Raw genomic sequence first — 19,939 nt, 5'->3', positions numbered from 1 at the left:
TTCTCTTAGCGCCAATCCTCCTCAGCGTACACAAAGAGCACTGGAGTTCGTCGTAGTGCAATATTTATTTGTACTCCCAAATAATTGCAGCAGCCATGACGCATTTCATCCCTCACAGGGGACTTGATCACATGATATACCGTATATATATATATATATATATATATATATATATATATATATATATATATTCACTGAAAAAACCATAGGTTTCACACCAGTTATAGTTAGGTGGAAATTTTACTCGCATAAAACCATTGAAATTCCCAGGTTATAGTTAGATGGACTCACTATAACTTGCGCGTGCAATGCACTGCTGATGACGTCACATATTACATCACTCATGACATGGTCAGTGACATCACTCATGACATCACTGATGACATCACTGATGACAACATCCTTGTGACAAAGTTGCAGACCTCCTATCAGCATAAAATAACCTTTGACACACACATTCAAAAATAGAAACTAACATTTTCTTAAAAAAGGAGAAACCAATACCAATTACAACAACTTATTAGGTAATTCCAACATCTACATACACATCCACTCAAATAAACTATCAAAAAAACATTTACTTGATTATACTGCTATATACACACCACTACACATACTTCTACAGAAACGGAAACATATTTACTCTCTTAAACAATCAATTATAAAAACACATACTCACTAACCCACCCATACACACAATCATCCACCCATACAGTCTTGCACACATGCTGTCTTCAAAATACATACAAATAGTGAGTCACTCATTCATGCATCTGTGCTCTAAGTAATATCCCCCACCGAACCATACAGACACTGATACTGATACTCAAAAAAACAACTAATAACCCATATACACACTCATGTAGCTACTCACCAACCCATGCAGCCACTTATACACAAAGTGAGACACAGATACAGATATTTAAATATTTAAACATTACTCGCTAATATATGTATTCACTAAGATACATTTAATAAGTCTTTTAACCAATCAATTTTACAGAAAAAAAATCCATTTAGACATTTATTTACCCATTTATTCTTCCATCAACCTTTAGATATACATATATAAAAAATATTTATTTTTCAGAAAGATACACATTCACTGGATGATGTCATCAGTGATGTCATTTGAGATGTCATCAGTGATGTCATGAGTGATGTCACTGACCATGTCATGAGTGATGTAATATGTGACGTCATCAGCAGTGCATTGCACGCGCAAGTTATAGTGAGTCCAACTAACTATAACGTGGGTATTTCAATGGTTTTATGCGAGTAAAATTTCCACCTAACTATAACTGGTGTGAAACCTATGGTTTTTTCAGTGAATTTAATAGGTTTTTTAAATGCTAATTCCTAACTATAACTGATGTGAAACCTATGTTTTTTTCAGTCAATAAATATATATATATATATATATATATATATATATATATATATATATATATATATATATATATATATATATATATATATATATTCACTGAAAAAACCATAGGTTATAGACCATATATAGTTAGGAATTTGCATTTACAAAACCTTGAAAATTCACTGAAAAAACCATAGGTTAGAGACCATATATAGTTAGCTGGACATTTTATTGACATAAAACCAATGAAATTCCATGTATAGTTAGTTGCACTAACTATATATCGCGCACCCGCAATCCACTGCTGATGATGTCACATATTACATCATTCATGACATGGTCAGTGACATCACTGATGACATCACTGATGACATCTCAAATGACATCACTGGTGACATCACTGATGACATCTCAAATGACATCACTGATGACATCATCTAGTGTCTGTGTGTTTTTGTAAAGTTTAAATATGTTTTACATATTGAAGAATGAGTGGATGTATGGAAGACTGAGTGTGTGTGTGGCTGGCTGGGAGGTGTGTGACTCTGTGCATATCAATGTGTACTTGTATCAGTGATTGTATAAGAGAGTAAGTATGTGTTAGTATATGTGTGAAAAGTATGGTGTTCTGTGTTTAACTGTATAGATGAGGAAATCGAAGTGTGATTGATTCTTCACAGGACTGACTAGGTGTATGAGTGCATATGATAGTGTTGTAATAATGAGTGACTGTATGTATGAGTGATTGTATGGGTGAATGAGTGAATGTGTGTGTAGACGTAGGAATCAGTGAGTGCGTATGTAGTAACTGGTATTGGTGTGTCATGATGTCATCAGTGATGTCATTTGAGATGTCATCAGTGATGTCATCAGTGATGTCATTTGAGATGTCATCAGTGATGTCATCAGTGATGTCACTGACCATGTCATGAATGATGTAATATGTGACATCATCAGCAGTGGATTGCGGGTGCGCGATATATAGTTAGTGCAACTAACTATATATGGAATTTCATTGGTTTTATGTCAATAAAATGTCCAGCTAACTATATATGGTCTCTAACCTATGGTTTTTTCAGTGAATTTTCAAGGTTTTGTAAATGCAAATTCCTAACTATATATGGTCTATAACCTATGGTTTTTTCAGTGAATTTCATTGGTTTTTTAAAAGCTAATATCTATAGCTGTAAAATATATTCTTTATTACGTGACGTATCACGTAGCCACGTGAGACGCCTCATGGCACGTCGCATAACCGTGATGTATCGGCTCTGCAGCGCAAACAAAACCCGTAACGTAAGCGTGCCGGAGCACGCTTACAGATATATATATATTTTTTAACCTTAATTAGACAAAATCCACATGTGCACATATCTTGAGGCCTTGCAAAGGCACATCAAACAAACAGTCCCTACAATTTTGCCAAGTTTGCTGGAAATCTATTCCCTTAATTTTTTTTTTACTGTTTCTCTTGGTTTTCCCCTTGTTACGCTTACCGGGACGCTACCCGGTTCGCGTACCGGGAAGCGCCTCTACCGCGAAAAATCGCGGGGGACTTTAATATCCCCCTCATCAATCCTAGGGGGTCAGGAGGGGTTTACCTTGCCCCCTTTCCTTCATTTCCCCCTTCTTTTTTCACCACATCTTGTCTCTCGAACCTACCGAGAGACAAGATGGCGGCCGCTCCGGACTGTTTACAATGTTGACAGCTACGCTGCCGGTTAGCTGCCCGGTTAGCTGCCCGGTGAGCTGCCCGGTGAGCTGCCCCGGTTCGCGTACCGGGACGCGCCTCTACGGCGTAAAATCGCAAAAAAAAAAAATTTGGCACTTTAATATCCCCCTCATCAATCCTAGGGGGTCAGGAGTGGTCTACCTTGCCCCCTTTCCTTCATTTCCCCCTTCGTTTTTCACCACATCTTGTCTCTCGATCGTACCGAGAGACAAGATGGCGGCCGCTCCGGACTGTTTAGAATGTTGACAGACACCGGAGAGCCAATCAGCTTCGCTTCGCGAAGTTCCGTTACGCGTCAGGTACGCGAACCGGGGCGCTAACCGGAGCGCTGTCACAGATATATATATTTTTTTAAACGTTAATTTCTCAAAATCCACTGGAGCACATATATTGAGACATAGCAAAGGCACGTCGGGCAAACCATATCTACAATTTTGCCAAGTTTCATGTAAATCTATTCAGCCGTTCGAGCTAAAAGTGAGTCCAACCGCCCTATGGAAAAATGAATGGGAAAAACGCGTTTTGGGACCCCCTTTTTTTCTCGGCCCCCCTTGACGAAACCCCCCCAAAATTTTCAGGGGCTGCTCAGAAACAAAATGTGCCATTTTCCTGAAAATTTCAGCCAATTCCGTCCACAAACGCCAAAGTTATTAGACATAGAATTTTCAGAAATCCCATAGAGAAAAAATCCTAACTATATATACCCACTGGCTATCGCCAGTAGGTAATATACATATATAAACATATATAATCTGCATATCTATATAAATATAAATGCATGCATACATATACATATATGCATACATATGCATGTTATTTACATGAAAGTTTTAAAAACACTAATAAAAGCAAAGCTAAAAAGCCACCTCATTACAAACAGAATGGCTTTAACTTAAACGAGGGCGAGATCTGTTGCATTTTCAATGCTTGTTTACTTTGGTTCTACCAAGAAGGCATTCAGATGTGTCACACATTTGCCATAAATTCTGAATGTTAGCACTCTAGTTGCTCATTAGATCACTGTAGTAAAGCTAGTGCTCACCAGGGAAGTCTGCTGCTAATCATGGTTTGCAGCCATTTTCCCGCATTTTTTATACCGCAGACTTTCAGTCCGCATACCATTATCCCGCAAGGTCATTGACCTCGCATACCATTATCCCGCATTGTTTCAAAACGCATGTGCATTTATCGCGCATGCCTTTACAAAGAATTACGTTTTAAAGGCATGTATGGTAAATGCATTTGCGTTGTGAAAACCACGATGACGAGAGAGGTAAGTGGGTTTGTGTTAATTTTTTTGTGGGTTAGTGATTGTGTAGTGTAGTGTAGTGTTGTGTAGTGTAGTGTTGTGTTAGTGTAGTGTAGAGTTGTGGTGATTGTTTAGTGTAGGGTCATGCTGGGGGTAGTGTTTTAGGGTTTAGGGTTGTGTTGTAGTGTTTGCGTAGTGTAGGGTCATGCTGGGGGTAGTGTTTTAGGGTTTAGGGTAGTGTTGTAGTGTTTGCGTAGTGTAGGGTCATGCTGGGGGTAGTGTTTTAGGGTTGTGTTGTAGTGTTTGCGTAGTGTAGGGTCATGCTGGGGCTAGTGTTTTAGGGTTTAGGGTAGTGTTGTAGTGTTTGCGTAGTGTAGGGTCATGCTGGGCGTAGTGTTTTAGGGTTTAGGATAGTGTTGTAGTGTTTGCGTAGTGTAGGGTCATGCTGGGGGTAGTGTTTTAGGGTTTTGGGTAGTGTTGTAGTGTTTGCGTAGTGTAGGGTCATGCTGGGGTGTAGTATTTTAGGGTTTAGGGTAGTGTTGTAGTGTTTGCGTAGTGTAGGGTCATGCTGGGGTAGTGTTTTAGGGTTTTGGGTAGTGTTGTAGTGTTTGCGTAGTGTAGGGTCATACTGGGGGTAGTGTTTTAGGGTTTTGGGTAGTGTTGTAGTGTTTGCGTAGTGTAGGGTCATGCTGGGGTGTAGTGATTTAGGGTATTGGGTAGTGTTGTAGTGTTTGCGTAGTGTAGGGTCATGCTGGGGTGTAGTGTTTTAGGGTTTTGGGTAGTGTTGTAGTGTTTGCGTAGTGTAGGGTCATGCTGGGGGTAGTGTTTTAGGGTTTAGGGTAGTGTTGTAGTGTTTGCGTAGTGTAGGGTCATGCTGGGGGTAGTGGTTTAGGGTAGTGTTGTAGTAATTGCGTAGTGTAGGGTCATGCTGGGGGTAGTGTTTTAGGGTTTAGGGTAGTGTTGTAGTGTTTGCGTAGTATAGGGTCATGCTGGGGGTAGTGTTTTAGGGTTTAGGGTAGTGTTGTAGTGTTTGCGTAGTGTAGGGTCATGCTGGGGTGTAGTGTTTTAGGGTTTTGGGTAGTGTTGTAGTGTTTGCGTAGTGTAGGGTCATGCTGGGGGTAGTGTTTTAGGGTTTAGGGTAGTGTTGTAGTGTTTGCGTAGTGTAGGGTCATGCTGGGGTGTAGTGTTTTAGGGTTTTGGGTAGTGTTGTAGTGTTTGCGTAGTGTAGGGTCATGCTGGGGGTAGTGTTTTAGGGTTTACGGTAGTGTTGTAGTGTTTGCGTAGTGTAGGGTCATGCTGGGGGTAGTGTTTTAGGGTTTAGGATTGTGTTGTAGTGTTTGCGTAGTGTAGGGTCATGCTGGGAGTAGTGTTTTAGGGTTTAGGGTTGTGTTGTAGTGTTTGTGTAGTGTAGGGTCATGCTGGGGGTAGTGTTTTAGGGTTTAGGGTAGTGTTGTAGTGTTTGCGTAGTGTAGGGTCATGCTGGGGTGTAGTGTTTTAGGGTTTTGGGTAGTGTTGTAGTGTTTGCGTAGTGTAGGGTCATGCTGGGGGTAGTGTTTTAGGGTTTAGGGTAGTGTTGTAGTGTTTGTGTAGTGTAGGGTCATGCTGGGGGTAGTGTTTTAGGGTTTAGGGTAGTGTTGTACTGTTTGTGTAGTGTAGGGTCATGCTGGGGGTAGTGTTTTAGGGTTTAGGGTAGTTTAGTTGTTTAGTGTATGCTAAAGGCATATTCGTTCTAAAAGTTTTCGTTATTTTAATTTGCGGCCTAATAGTACATGCGGGATTTCGTCATATATTCGCTAATCATACTTTCTATGGCAAAATGAACCCCCTCATTTTGTTCCTTTTTAAATTAAATGTTTTAAGAGTTACCACTTTATTCCAATCAAGATGGCTTCAGGTGTTCCATACCTTTGTAATAAGTAGGACTGTTAGCACTCTAGTTGTTCTTTAGAACACTCTGGGACATTCTGTCATTGGGCTATAGTTGGGCTACATCTGGCTGATATTTGGGCTACATTTGTTTTTTTTGTCTCTGGTGGCCATCTTTGGGCTACATTGGGCTACATTGGGCTACATTGGGCTACATTTGGGCTCCAACATATATATAGCCCAATGTAGCCCAATATATATTTTTCAAAGTTAATTTTCGTAAAAACCACTGGAGCCTATATCTTGAGACATAGCAAAGGCACATCAGGCTACCAGTCCCTACAATTTTGCCAAGTTTGGTGTAAATCCATTCAGCCGTTCAGGCTAAAAGTGAGGCCAACCGCCCTATGGAAAATTGCATGGGAAAAACACGTTTTGGGACCCCCTTTTTTCTCGCCCCCCCCTTGACGAAACCCCCCCAAATTTTCAGGGGCTGCTCAGAAACAAAATGTTCCATTTTCCTGAAAATTTCAGCCAATTCTGTCCTCAAACGCCAAAGTTATTCGACATAGAATTTTCAAAAATCCCATAGGAAAAAAATCCTAACTATATATACCTACTGGCTATCGCCAGTAGGTAATATATATATATATATATATATATATATATAAAATTTCTATGGTAAAATGAAACCCCTCATTTTGTTCCTTTTCAAATTAAATGTATTAAGTGTTACCACTTTATTCCAATCAAGATGACTTCAGGTGTGCCATACTTTTGTCATAAGTAAGACTGTTAGCGTTCTAGTTGTTCTTTAGAACACTCTGGGACATTCTGTCATTGGGCTATAGTTGGGCTACATCTGGCTGATATTTGGGCTACATTTGGGCTCTTTTGTCTCTGGTGGCCATCTTGGGAGACTGCATATCAGAATTTTTTTAATGAAATATAAGAGGATTTGAGAAGTCACTCAAAATGTGCCCTAATTTTTCTTTCTTCAGCACTAATCATAATTGCTATGGCAAAATGAACCCTCTCATTTTGTTCCTTTGCAAATTAAATGTTTTAAGTGTTAACACTTTATTCCAATCAAGATGACTTCAGGTGTGCCATACTTTTGTCATAAGTAAGACTGTTAGCGCTCTAGTTGTTCTTTAGAACACTCTGGGACATTCTGTCATTGGACTATAGTTGGGCTACATCTGGCTGATATTTGGGCTACATTTGTTTTTTTTTGTCTCTGGTGGCCATCTTTGGGCTACATTGGGCTACATTTGAGCTCTAACATATATATAGCCCAATGTAGCCCAATATATATTTTTTCAAAGTTAATTTTCGTAAAAACCACTGGAGCATATATCTTGAGACATAGCAAAGGCACATCGGGGTACCAGTCCCTACAATTTTGCCAAGTTTGGTGGAAATCCATTCAGCCGTTCGGGCTAAAAGTGAGTCCAACCGCCCTATGGAAATTAACATGGCGAAAACACGTTTTGGTACCCCCCTTTTATCTTGGCCCCCGCTTGACGGATCCCCCCGAAACTTTCAGGGAAGGAGCGGAGCGCAGCGAGGCAAAGTTAAGGAAAATTACAGGCAGATCCCTCATTCGGCGCCAAAGTTATTCCCAATAGAATGTTGTGGATTTCCTATGGAAAACGATCCTAACTATAACTACCTACTGGCAACCGCCAGTAGGTAATATATATATCTTTTGTTTGGTAACATTTTCAATTTGGCCTATTCAGTTGACTCGATTTTGAGGAAAAACAAAGCGTTCTGGCTCTGCTTAGCATTGACGCCTGTTTGTCTATGTACTACAACCTGGCCAAAGGGAGGGTGTCACGTGGTCGCTGAGGACATTGTCAACATCTTTAGGTTGGCATGAGCCCGGTAGCCATGGTGCTGCTTTTGAGCATGTTACTACATGTCTTTATTTTTGCAAGGCTCTGTTTATGCCTTTCCCATGAAAACTATCTGATGTGCTCTTTCTATGCCTGTTCATGGAGTTTAGTCTGAACGTTGTGAGCAAGGTCGATAAACACTGCCCCTTGTTATTCCGTTCGGGTCAGGCCCTAGCACCTAGACAAAACATACCAATGAAGCTGTTTTTGCTGGGGACTCGTACTTTGAGATTATGGGGATGCATGCTTAGGTAAGACACACTTGGAGAGGGACATTTCCAGGGAGAAGAGCAACACGCACCTTTGATGTAGAAATACGATCTATGGCCTGAGGTATGGGTCTGCTGACAAAGTCCAGAGATCTTCTATTATATAATATTACTTCTTCTTACCAAGGGGTGAGAGAGCATAGGCACTGTAGTCCTTTCTCCATAGTCTTTGTATAATGACGTCTCCCTTTATGATATACTAGCAGCCCGTCCCGACTTTGTCCGGCTATGAAATAGAATGTGTGTAATGTGTGTAGTTGGCAAGGGCAAATTATTTTAAAATCTCGCGGTAGACAACATTTTTTGTTTCATTAGAATAGGGACGGAGAAGGCCCAGCTAAAGCCCTGATTGATGTTAGCAGGCGCGTGTAATTGGTGTAGTGATCCGCTGCCTGAGCCCGGCCACAGCCCTGGTTGATGTTAGCAGGCGCGTGTAATGTCGTTGAATGAGAGAATTATCAGCCGCGGGTAAATCCGTTTAATGAGAGTGTTGAGTGACAGCGAGTAGGAGAGGCTGCAGTAATTGTCCCCGCAGACACGCTCATTTGCGTGTTACCCCGCTTGAGGCCCAGATGCCGGCCTGTTTGATGTTAGCAGGCACGTGTTCCCCCACTTGAGGCCCAGCTGCAGCCCTGGTTGATGTTATCAGGTGCGTGTTATTAGTGTACTGATACGCCGCCTGAGCCTGGCTAGAGCCCTGGTTGATGGTAGCAGGCACGTGTAATTTCGTTGAATAAGAGTTCAGTAACAGCGCGCAGGAGAGGCTGCAGTAACGTTACTTACCAGGCCTCCAGGTGAACGCGTTTGTCACGCCCCCAGTACACGGCCACAGCAGACGATCTTCTGATTAATGTACAACCCACATGGCATGAAGGGCGAAACGTAGCACACGCTCCCAGCGTTTCTCATGCCCCCAGCGTGCCCCTTGATGCGGCGTAATTGCGTTCACATGGCATGAAGGCCGGACACACGCCCCCAGCGTTTCTCACGCCCCCAGCGTGCCCCTTGCTGCTGCGCAGCAACGTAATTGGCGCTTGTATGTACGACTCACATGGCATGAAGGGCGGACACACGCCCACAGCGTTTGCCACGCCCACAGCTCACGCCCACAGCCCATGATGTGATGGCCGTACCACACGCCCCCAGCGTTAGTCACGCCCCCAGCCCACGCCCTCAGCACAACGCAGACACGCCCACAAGGGACTACTTTGCTGGCACGGTTCTTTTACCTTTTAAATGTATAGAGGAGTTGGCCTAACGGCTAAGACGCTCGACCTCAGACCTGGGGATCTGGGTTCGAGTCTTGGTAACTACGCCAAACATCCTGTGATTCTGGGCAAATCACTTAATCTCCCCGTGCCTAACAAAAATGAATGTGTGTCCTCATGTAATGTAATGTAAAGCGCTCTGATACCTGATTCAGTGCGGGTCAAGTTTGCGCTATATAAAACTCTGCAAAAAAAAGAAATATATATGGTGGCTGTCTGCATAGCCTATGTCCTTCTGCTGCAACTGCCCTTTCCAACGCTGTATTGGGTGTTGTGATTGGTGCTGTGGTTACTGAGATTACCCGCCTCAAAGGTTTGGGCTCTCTCTTTATAATATTAGTATGGATATGGATGGCCTTACAGCATTGCTAATGATATTGTTGATATCCATCTTTATGCTTGTTGTTGCACGTATCCTGCATTTTAGATCACGTTAGTTAAAATAAATAGCCGGGAGTGTTGTGTTCTGGGGTGTCTAATCATTTGTTTCTCCATTTGTGAGTAGGAGAGCGAGTGAGACACTATAGCTAGTCGGGCCTGGGCTTGTGGGTACTAAGGGGGTAGGAAGACACAGCCCCTTTACACTGAAGTCCCATAATCCTGAGCATAGGTCTGTGTATGTGCAGAATCTCTGCAATAGTACAGGGATCAGCAGGTTTGTAAAGTAATGAAGGAGTCTGTAACATTGCCATATTAGTAACAGCATTCCGGCCCTCGCCAAAACTGCAGGGTGAGGGAAGGACTGGAGGAGGATAGGACCTTCATTAATTTTTCATCCAGCAAATCTTTGCAGGCATAACAAATTAATTACAAGGTATAGAAAGGTGGAGGGTTCCCACATTATCCGATGAGTGTTTACCTCTATATTATACTTAGGGCAGGAGGGATGTAACTGAAACAAGCCTGATTTGGTGCAAATAACCCCCAAACCTCTTGATTTTATTTATTTTTCAATAAAGACATTTCTTTTAATAACTTAGGGACTATGGTAAATAGGCTGATGCACCAGACTTTATGGTGTCAACCATGAATAACAAGCATTTGCAATGCAATAGGTCTCGCATTTACTTGAGTTTGAGCTATTGGCATTGGCAATGCCTTTTATTTATGTTTTGGTTTGTAAAACAAATAAATAAAAGAGATTGTTATTTCCAATGCCAATAGCTTAAACTCGCGTAAATGTGAGTCCTATTGCATTGCAAATGCTTGTTTGGTAAATCCCAGCGTAGGCTACTAGAGTGGCCTCGGAGCACCGACAGATCGGGGATGAAACTGTGTAATCTCACATTCGCAGACGCTGCCAGACGTTTCTGAGATCAGACTTTATATTGTCACTCATACACTCCGATTCTTTCTCCTTCTTAACCTGTGGGCATCCTCCCACCTCTAGGACACCCATAGGTTGAATATTAAAAAATCCTATAAATTAAAAGTAATAGGTGGGCAATGATTAGGCGTCCCTGTGTATAATATGTGCCTCTCTCACACCTCTTCCATTACACTGCTAGGCCCTGCCCCCAAGACAAAATGAAAGCAACTCTCTGGTCATTCAGGCCCTACACCTAAGCACTTACGGCCAAGGATCACAACACTTGTGCGACAACCATGCACCCCCTCGTGGGGCAGGAAATGTGCTTCAGTGCCCGGAATAGAGCTTTAAAGTGCTATGTAAATGCAGCAATAAATATGGGTATAAACACTGCTAGAGTCAAAGATGAGCGAAAATCAAAGGACGGGCCAAACTGTGATCCATGGAGCTCCGGAGAGCCGCCACTACTTGTACTGACCAGGGGGACCAATCCCAAAGGGTTTTACGCTACACTAAAAATTAATTACGTTAAAAATATATTTTAAAAAAGAGTTACTTCACTGTGTAGCTGAGCATTTTTTGGCACCTTTGGGGCCCAGAAAGTGATTGCCAGTCGGGGTTAAACGGAGACCCACTGCTCCTACACATATTTCCTCTACATATTATGCCTCAAAGTGCTGGGAGTCTCACTGCCTATATTGACGTTAACTGCACTTCTTAAAGTGCTGTTTGCAGCCTTTACTTAATGCTTCGGTGTACAGCACAGAGCATGTGTACGGCTTCATGAACTAAACATGCCAGTCGCGCGGTGGCAGACCCGATAACGCAGAGACATGCCCCGGCGTCAGAAGTCACGCAGACCCACCCCTCCTGCTCACCTTACAATCATCACGCCAGGACCCATCGGACGAAGGCTGAAGTCATTTTACAAGACGGAAACAGCAGGGACGAAAAAGATCTTTAAATACTCATCTACCCTGTAGAAGTAACTTTCAATTTAGTGAAGCGAAAAGGAATGAGAGGGACTTCAGTCTTAGCTGCTCGCCCAGGCAGAGTTCTGGGGGTGGGGGAAGTGGGGGCAGGAGAGCCGGATCCTCCCAAGGATACCCGCTCACTCAATGCTCGCACGCAGGGAAACTTCGCTAGCAGCGGTGAAAGTAAACTGAACGTGCAATGCTCGCACGTATGTGACGCTGTGCAAGCGGGGGTGAAAGTGAAACCGAACGCACTTACAGGATCATTAAAACCAGACCTACCACAAAGATCGCATTCAATCAATTCAATTCAACAAATCTTTATTTCGGCAATATGTTCCCATAAAAGATACATAATGCATTAAAACAACAATTCATGGTACTATGGTATGGCGGTAAGTGGGAAGGAGTTCCAAGCAGTCGTAGGGGTTTGGAAAATACAATAAAATCACATAATGTAATTAAGAAGGCAAGAATAAAAATATCAGGTTTAAAAAATATGTACATACAGTTCCAATAGTTGATTCCCAGTAAGTTCATTAACGACCAGTATTGAGAAGATCGCATTCGCTAAATGGTATCCATTATTGACCTATTGTGGTGTCCTTGGCATTACGGTGGCCACCTCTGGCATTTGATGATAATACCTATGCTTGTGGGAGACAATGTGTCAATTGAGGGAGCAGTACATATGCGTACTTGATTAGATTGCAAGCGATTTGGAAGTCAAATATACAGTATTTATCTATATGAAAACTGTACTTTGTGGCACAGATTGTGTTTCTCAAACAATTAAATTTTTTTGTTTGGAGGAAGTGAGTTTGTGTCAAAATATATTTAAAGCTGATCCTGCTGAGCTGGGGAGACTTACATTCGGTGTTATTTCATTGATGCCACAGAGCACTTGTGCTATGAAAGGTATTTGTTCTGTTTTTGTAAAGGGAATGCACAGATTCAAACATGGTCTCTGCAAGAGTTATAACGCGTCCTCCAGCACGGCTTACACAACTTGAAAGAACAAACAATGAAGTGTATGTTCTGGTATCCCCGTTTTCATTGGAAAGCGCTGGATCGTTTCTGATTCGAGCTGTGTAGCTAACATAGCTCTATGATGCATGGCGTTATTTTCGTTCTCTTGGCAAACATCAACCTGTTAGGCCGGCTTTCTGAGACCATCAGAGCTACAAGCCTGCTTCACCTCGCACTTGCCAACGATTGGGCAATTTCCATCCGCCTCCTGTCGAGTCTGTTCTTACGACGAGGGTCCTCCTGAGAGCTGGGGTGAGAGTATGGGCTGAAGAGAGGCACGTTTCATTAACATAAGAACGAACTAGAGATTTATCTTTCTGTAAACGTGTACATAGAAACTGAGAGATACCATTGAAAATGAGCAATAGGAGCCAAACGCAAATATGCCTGTGCACACAGGGGCTTTGTGCATCCGGCTTTAATGAAAAATAACCCCCAAAAACTGATCATATAGCACATATAAAGGGAAGTCCTCAGCTTATATGGGTCCCTTTTTACACGACTTGACTGACCATTCCACCTGTGCCTTCCAACAACCCAGCTGCATAGCCACAAGCCACTTTCATCGTTACGTCACTTGTAAGCAAGCATGCATGCTGTACTAGATGGAATCGGGAGGAATGTACCAGGCTGTACTACAGGATGGTTAAGAGAACCGTTAAAACCAGGCCTTATGCTTTTTTCCTGTTCATTTCCTGTTCAATGTCTCTGGGACGTCAGCAAGATTGGAGTCCTGTCACTGACAGGTCTGCTCATGGACCTACCTGTCCCAAGCCTCTCCCTTTTAGGTCCCTTTTAGGAATAGCAATGGCGGGTACTGGGGGGGTGAGTGGCAGAAAACGTGAAAAGCGTTGGTGCAAGGTCATCGGTTGAGAGAGAAGTAACATGACTGCACAGATCCCGAGGGGATGCCGAGAGAATGTGTGTATCTAGGGTGCGTTTCCACCAGCTGCCCAGGGCCCCGGCGCTGTTTGCTCAGCCTGGCTCTGTTTATAAGCCAGGATTCCAACTTGTGCAGGTGCTTTTGACTGGATTAATTATTCTAGAATCTGAAAATCCAGTAAAAGTGGCGTTTTGTAAACAGCTTTTGGTCCTGCAGATTGCGGGGGAGGGGCAGGGGTGACAAGCTTGGGTGACTTTATCGAGCGGGCGTCTCGATGCTTAAAGGGACACAACGAGGGCAAATCTGAGGGCCGAACTAGCAGCGCTCTTTACAGTACAACTATGTTAAACGGAGTCACGTTGTGAGATGCGTGAATACTGATGTTTCTAAGGAAAGACCCACTCGACTGTCTAGAATACCGAGTTACCTCCTACTGATGTCAGATGTGGAATCTGCTGTCTCTTCTCTCGTTTCCTCTTCTCTCGCTTTCTCTCTCGCAGGCGCTGGCCTCTCTCAGTCCTTCGTTTATCCTTCCAAGCTAGTCTAGTTTGGATCGGAGGGCTGGGCTTCAATTATGAGATGGAGAGAAGCACAGTTCTATTGTCTACTTCGTTGTTTACATGTTAACGATAAAAATATATATACACTGTAGTAAACGCCGCTGTCAAGTAAGCAGGCGTGCTCCTATTATTAAAGAGGTGGTGCCAGAGAGCCGTAATGACGTGAGTGAGTGCGAGTCCCACAGCAAGTCAGATCGATCAATTCTCCCCCCTCCGCTTCAGGATTGCTCGGGGTCAAGCGCATTGCTCTGATCGGAGTACCATTTTGAGTTCAAACAAACGACAAGTCAACACGAAACCTAAGAGCCGCGCGCGTGAGCTTCTACCGTAGACAGCTCACGTCGCGCGGCTCTTAGGTTTCGGTTTTCAAGGCGCATGGCAAAGTCGCGCTCGCACACATTCACAGCAAACAGCCATCAGCAAAAGCGCGCTCACGAGGCCAAATCCGAGACGGAAAATGCGCGCGTCCGACTCGTGTCCACATATTCAGTAAGCAAATAGGTATACTAAAGTATACAAGAGGTCCTTCGCTACGCTCGACTTAAAAAATAGTCAGTAGAAGAATATGTGGAACAGCAAGCTTTTAATTATAATCTGCAATAAAACTACTTGAAGTAAGTACAGATAACTAACAGGAAGAGACAGTACGATGAGAAGGGATTACGAAAAGGTTTGTAAAGTAATGAAGGAGTCTGTAACATTGCCATATTAGTAACAGCATTGCGGCCCTCGCCAAAACTGCAGGGTGAGGGAAGGACTGGAGGAGGATAGGACCTTCATTAATTTTTCATCCAGCAAATCTTTGCAGGCATAACATAAATTAATTACAAGGTATAGAAAGGTGGAGGGTTCCCACATTATCTGATGAGTGTTTACCTCTATATTATACTTAGGGCAAGAGGGATGTAACTGAAACAAGCCCGATTTGGTGCAAATAACCCCCAAACCTCTTGATTGTATTTCTTTTTCAATAAAGACATTTCTTTTCATAACTTAGGGACTATGGTAAATAGGCTGATGCACCAGACTTTATGGTGTCAACCATGAATAAAAAATAGTCAGTAGAAGAATATGTGGAACAGCAAGCTTTTAATTATAATCTGCAATAAAACTACTTGAAGTAAGTACAGATAACTAACAGGAAGAGACAGTACGATGAGAAGGGATTACAAAAAGGTAATAACCATACCCTGTTTCCCCAATTTTTGTCTCTTGAGGAGACTCACTGTACAAGCCAATATGGATTGCATTTAATAGCAAAAAATAGGAAAGACCCTATTGTGACAGCTGTGAAGGAAACAAGCATTTATTCTTATTCACATGGTTTTACAGGCATTTTGGCAACATGCCCAGGAATGTTTTCATATTAACATGTGGAATAAGTACCATTAAAAGTGATATGTGCAAACATCAAAACTATCCAACAGAGGGCAGTATCTTCTGATTTTTAAATCTGTACATGAGGGAGTAATATAGGGTTACTTATGGTCCGTTAAGAGTATGTTCCTAGATTACAATATTGTTCTTTTCTCCTTAGTATGATAAAGTTTTAAGCTGATGCTACACAACTTTAAACTGGTATTCCAGACAATAATTAGAGTCCGCTTGAACCTAGCTCTACAAATCTCGGTGGCCTCCATTTCCAAACGAAAAAGGACAAGCTTTGCATAATCGGAAAAGCAATCAAAAACCTTTTGGCTCTGATCAACTTCTGCTCTTTCTGCAGTTGTGATCTTCAACCACAAAATCCACAAGCTTGCACTCCAACATACCTTCTCCATCGACACATACAATTCTTATTCCCAAAGGTCACACTAAAAAAGGTCACACAAGAACCACCTCCTCTAAAATTCAAACATCTGTACTCGCAGCCAGTTTACCACCACACAGACTACAGCAACCCTTTTCTACTACAAAACAAAATGTACAGCAACACTCATACGTTTGACTTATATCTAGTGTTGGATGCCTGAATCTTGTATGTCCAATTCACTGTTCCCTGCATTTTAGATAAAGAAAACTACAATTTAAATTCTGCAAGCTAATTCGGATAACTCAAAACAACAAGTCATGCTCCCCTATCCCTATCAGACTGTATGCATCACCCTTCAGCAGACTAATAAGTCATCCCCCTCCATTGTTGGCAGACCATTTGCTACCTTAGGAGACACCTTTTCATTCATCATAACACAAACACCTTCAGTCTCTACTCATTTCAGAAATTGCTGAAGATCTGGTTCTTTACTAGATGTCACCCCCTGACCACCCTGCTCCAACCATCTTAATTACGCACGTTGAGATGATGTGCTATGAAACACCGAAACAAACTACAAAAACAAAACATAATGCTTTGAGATTAAAAGAAAAGTTGAACAGTGGCAGCCTGATCTCCATTTTTCACATTAGTAGGGAGTTGCTTCACCTTTCCTAAAACACCTCCCCCAAAGAGCTCTCCTATTTGTTGTTTTACAGATGTCCAATCAGGATATATTTAAAGGTAAGGCTAGCTGTGATATAATACAAAGAAGTCTTCATATAGCCTTATAAATGCACAGGTTAACTATGTCAAACTATAACACACCCACATACCCTGCTCATGAGTAAAAATAACTCCTTCGCATGAAGTGTTGTCATATGGGTTAAAAGCTGGATGCTCTACTGAAAACATAAATGGCGTCTGACCTCAGGGTGTGAGCCGTGTGCTGCACAAAGTTCTCACTGTTAAAATAATTTTCTGCAACTTTATGTCACCTGGTATTTATATATTAAAGCAGTTATACATTACAATTCTGTACAGCAATCATTTGGTGGAAACTCACTTGTCAACATGTTTTCTCAGAATATAGTTGCTACAAATGCTTGTATATATGAATCATAAATTAGGAAAACCAATGTAGGAATAATGTTTACCTGAGAAGTGTCAATGTCACCTGGAGACAACAGGCTGATTTCATCAGGAGAGGTAACCGATGAGCGAGTAGTGCGAGGAGTTCGAGGGGAGGGGAGCGTATCCCATGCATTATACCCACTAGGTGGTGGAGTTGGCATTTGAACACCTGAACGTTGGCAGCAGTTTTCGGCATTGAACATCCATGCTTCAAGTAATTTTTCCCTGTCCCAATCTTCAATAAATGACAAAGCAGATGGTAAAATGTGTCAGATAGTGTGCAATGTCATGACCACGCATTAAAAGATAAATTACAAGTGGTACTTCTGCAAAGAAGGAATAATCTAATAACATCCCAGTGATGATGACATGTACTGAATTTAATCTCCCCATGGAGTGGACTGCAGGTAGACAATTCACCTAGATTCTATTTACCAACAACACAAAAGACAATGCAAATCTCCCAAAATGTCTTGCACTTAGGGACCCATGGCGGGTACAAAGCAATCAATCAATGAATGTGTCTTATTTTTCATAACATACTAGTGCTAGTGGTCAGTATATACATATTGGTGTTTCAAAATCCATTGTATCATTCAGTAATTAACATAGCACTTGAGGATAACAATAGGTGTGCCAAACAGAGAAAAATGTATCTTATCAACAGCATGTTAAGCAACAATGGTAACATAATGAAATTAAAAAATACAGACTATTTTGAGATGAACGATAATGCTGGAGTCACGCTGCACATGCAACATTATAGCTTTAAGGCTTTGTTCAATAAGGACACTAATCGCAATATCAGCTCAAGAAAGGATGATGTTAACAAAAAGAAATTCATGCATCAAGAGAAAATACCATAACATCTGGAAAAACGTCATATTAGATAAGGCCGTCCTGCTCAACTACACTAAATTAAATTCAGCCAATTTGAATATAGAAAATACACTCCAAAATATGGTTCTAGTGGGCTCACAAAGCAAAGAGAAAAAATATTTCAAGAATTCCACAGGGGTTAGCAAATAATTGAAAGACACAGTAACTACTCTGGAAGTAGGACTAATGACCTAAAAGACAGACATTATGGCGTAGAACATCATTTCCCCCAGCTGTGCTGTCAGTGTAAAGTTTTGTTACTTGAAAGTATGGATCACAGATAACCAGAAAGATCTGCTAAAAAAAACGTTGCCAAAGCCCTGAAAGCTAATAGGAAATTGCTAGGAAACCTGAATAGCTGCATACACTTCCACCAACCTGCTAGACATCATACCTACGCTCTATCTCACACTCACATGAACCCACCCGTCGCATTCACAAAAGCAGAACGGGATGCCGCTCATTACCCTACATTGCACCCAAAACATGGAACGATCTCCCTCAAAACACCGGAGTATCCTGCTCACTTCTTGAGTTCTGCAAGAGGCTGAAGCTCTGGTTGTTCAAGTAACCCCGCAGGGATCACACGCCCGCTCAAGCACCTAGATACCCTTATTGTAAATAATTATAACATCCAACTGGTAACTTTCATGAGCGTTTCTTATGACGGAATAAGATATACAAATCCTGACCTCCTGAAAGTAGTAATATTAGGGGCCAAAATTCAAACCAGAACACCAACATATTACAAAATAATTCTTGCAAGTTCTGGTGGTACAATTGATGACTGAGCAAAGAAATGTGGCATTCAGTAAGGTGGAAAAAGATGACGAAATCTGTGGATTGGCCTCACGATCGTAAACATTTTGAAACGTCACTTAATGATGCTTTGGACACCCATAATAAGCTCATTATCTTCTCAAGGATGCTTATGTTGTGTCTCAAATATCACAATTTATTGTTTTTACTGCTCGTCTGCAGCCCCAGCTAGCAAACCAAATCCTAGGGTTACAATCTACTTTAAGGCTGGTTATCTGCCCTAAAAGTACCTCTTTCCAATAACTTCTGAAGGAGGGGCATGTCCAGGAATATGGGCATAAGGTCAGTGACATTCAACGTTGCAGCTGGAACACACCTTTGCCATTGCTGAGAACATCAGTGTCTATTGACTACAATTTTTGCAGAGAAATTAGTGATACTTTGGTCATATATGTCTCTGACCTTTTACTACTTTAAAAGGAATCTTGGCACTAGGAAATCTAAGACAAACTAACCAAAGGACTTATGGGGTTAAGATGAAATAGAAAACAGCCAAGATTTCAGCCTTTTACGAATACTAAGAAGATTCAACTAACGTTTGAGATGCAATGGCAGTTTGTTGGATAGCTGACAGGTGTAATACACAAAGCTATAACAGCCACAAGAGACTTTTTTCATCCTGGGGACAGAGACTGAGCATAGGGCAGCAGATCTCAGTCTTCTTTTTGATGGATACCAACTACATGTTCTTGTAAAGTAATTAGGTCCGGTTTTATGTACCAAGCAAAGTGCCTTGAATTCAACACTTAAAATTATGATTTTTTTAAAATAGGAAGCCAATGAAGCTTCACCAGGGAATTAGACAGCAACTTGTGTTTAGGGCGTTTTTTTTTAGAAGGCGGGCGGCTGCATTCTGCAACATCTAGAGCTTTTTGAGTGCCAATTGTTTGATGCCCAAATTAAGGGCATTTCAATAATCGATCCTGGATAGGACTAGAGCAA

General features: G+C 41.9%; 1 protein-coding gene across 2 annotated transcripts in view; it reads right to left on the bottom strand.

The window, feature by feature from the left end:
* The window catches only part of ANKIB1 (ankyrin repeat and IBR domain containing 1), a 580,820-nt gene that overhangs the window by 375,429 nt on the left and 185,452 nt on the right, over positions 1–19,939 (bottom strand). For both annotated transcript variants that reach the window (XM_078663642.1, XM_078663643.1), the window contains exon 6: positions 17,323–17,534. In XM_078663642.1, coding sequence (XP_078519768.1) covers positions 17,323–17,534 — 212 coding nt within the window. The remainder of the gene's footprint in view (positions 1–17,322; positions 17,535–19,939) is intronic.

The sequence above is a fragment of the Lissotriton helveticus genome, chromosome 10 (assembly GCF_964261635.1).
Source record: "Lissotriton helveticus chromosome 10, aLisHel1.1, whole genome shotgun sequence".
In the NCBI taxonomy this organism is placed as follows: Eukaryota; Metazoa; Chordata; class Amphibia; order Caudata; family Salamandridae; genus Lissotriton; species Lissotriton helveticus.
Note: the sequence above shows the minus strand (reverse complement) of the source record. Positions and strands in the feature narration are given on the sequence as shown.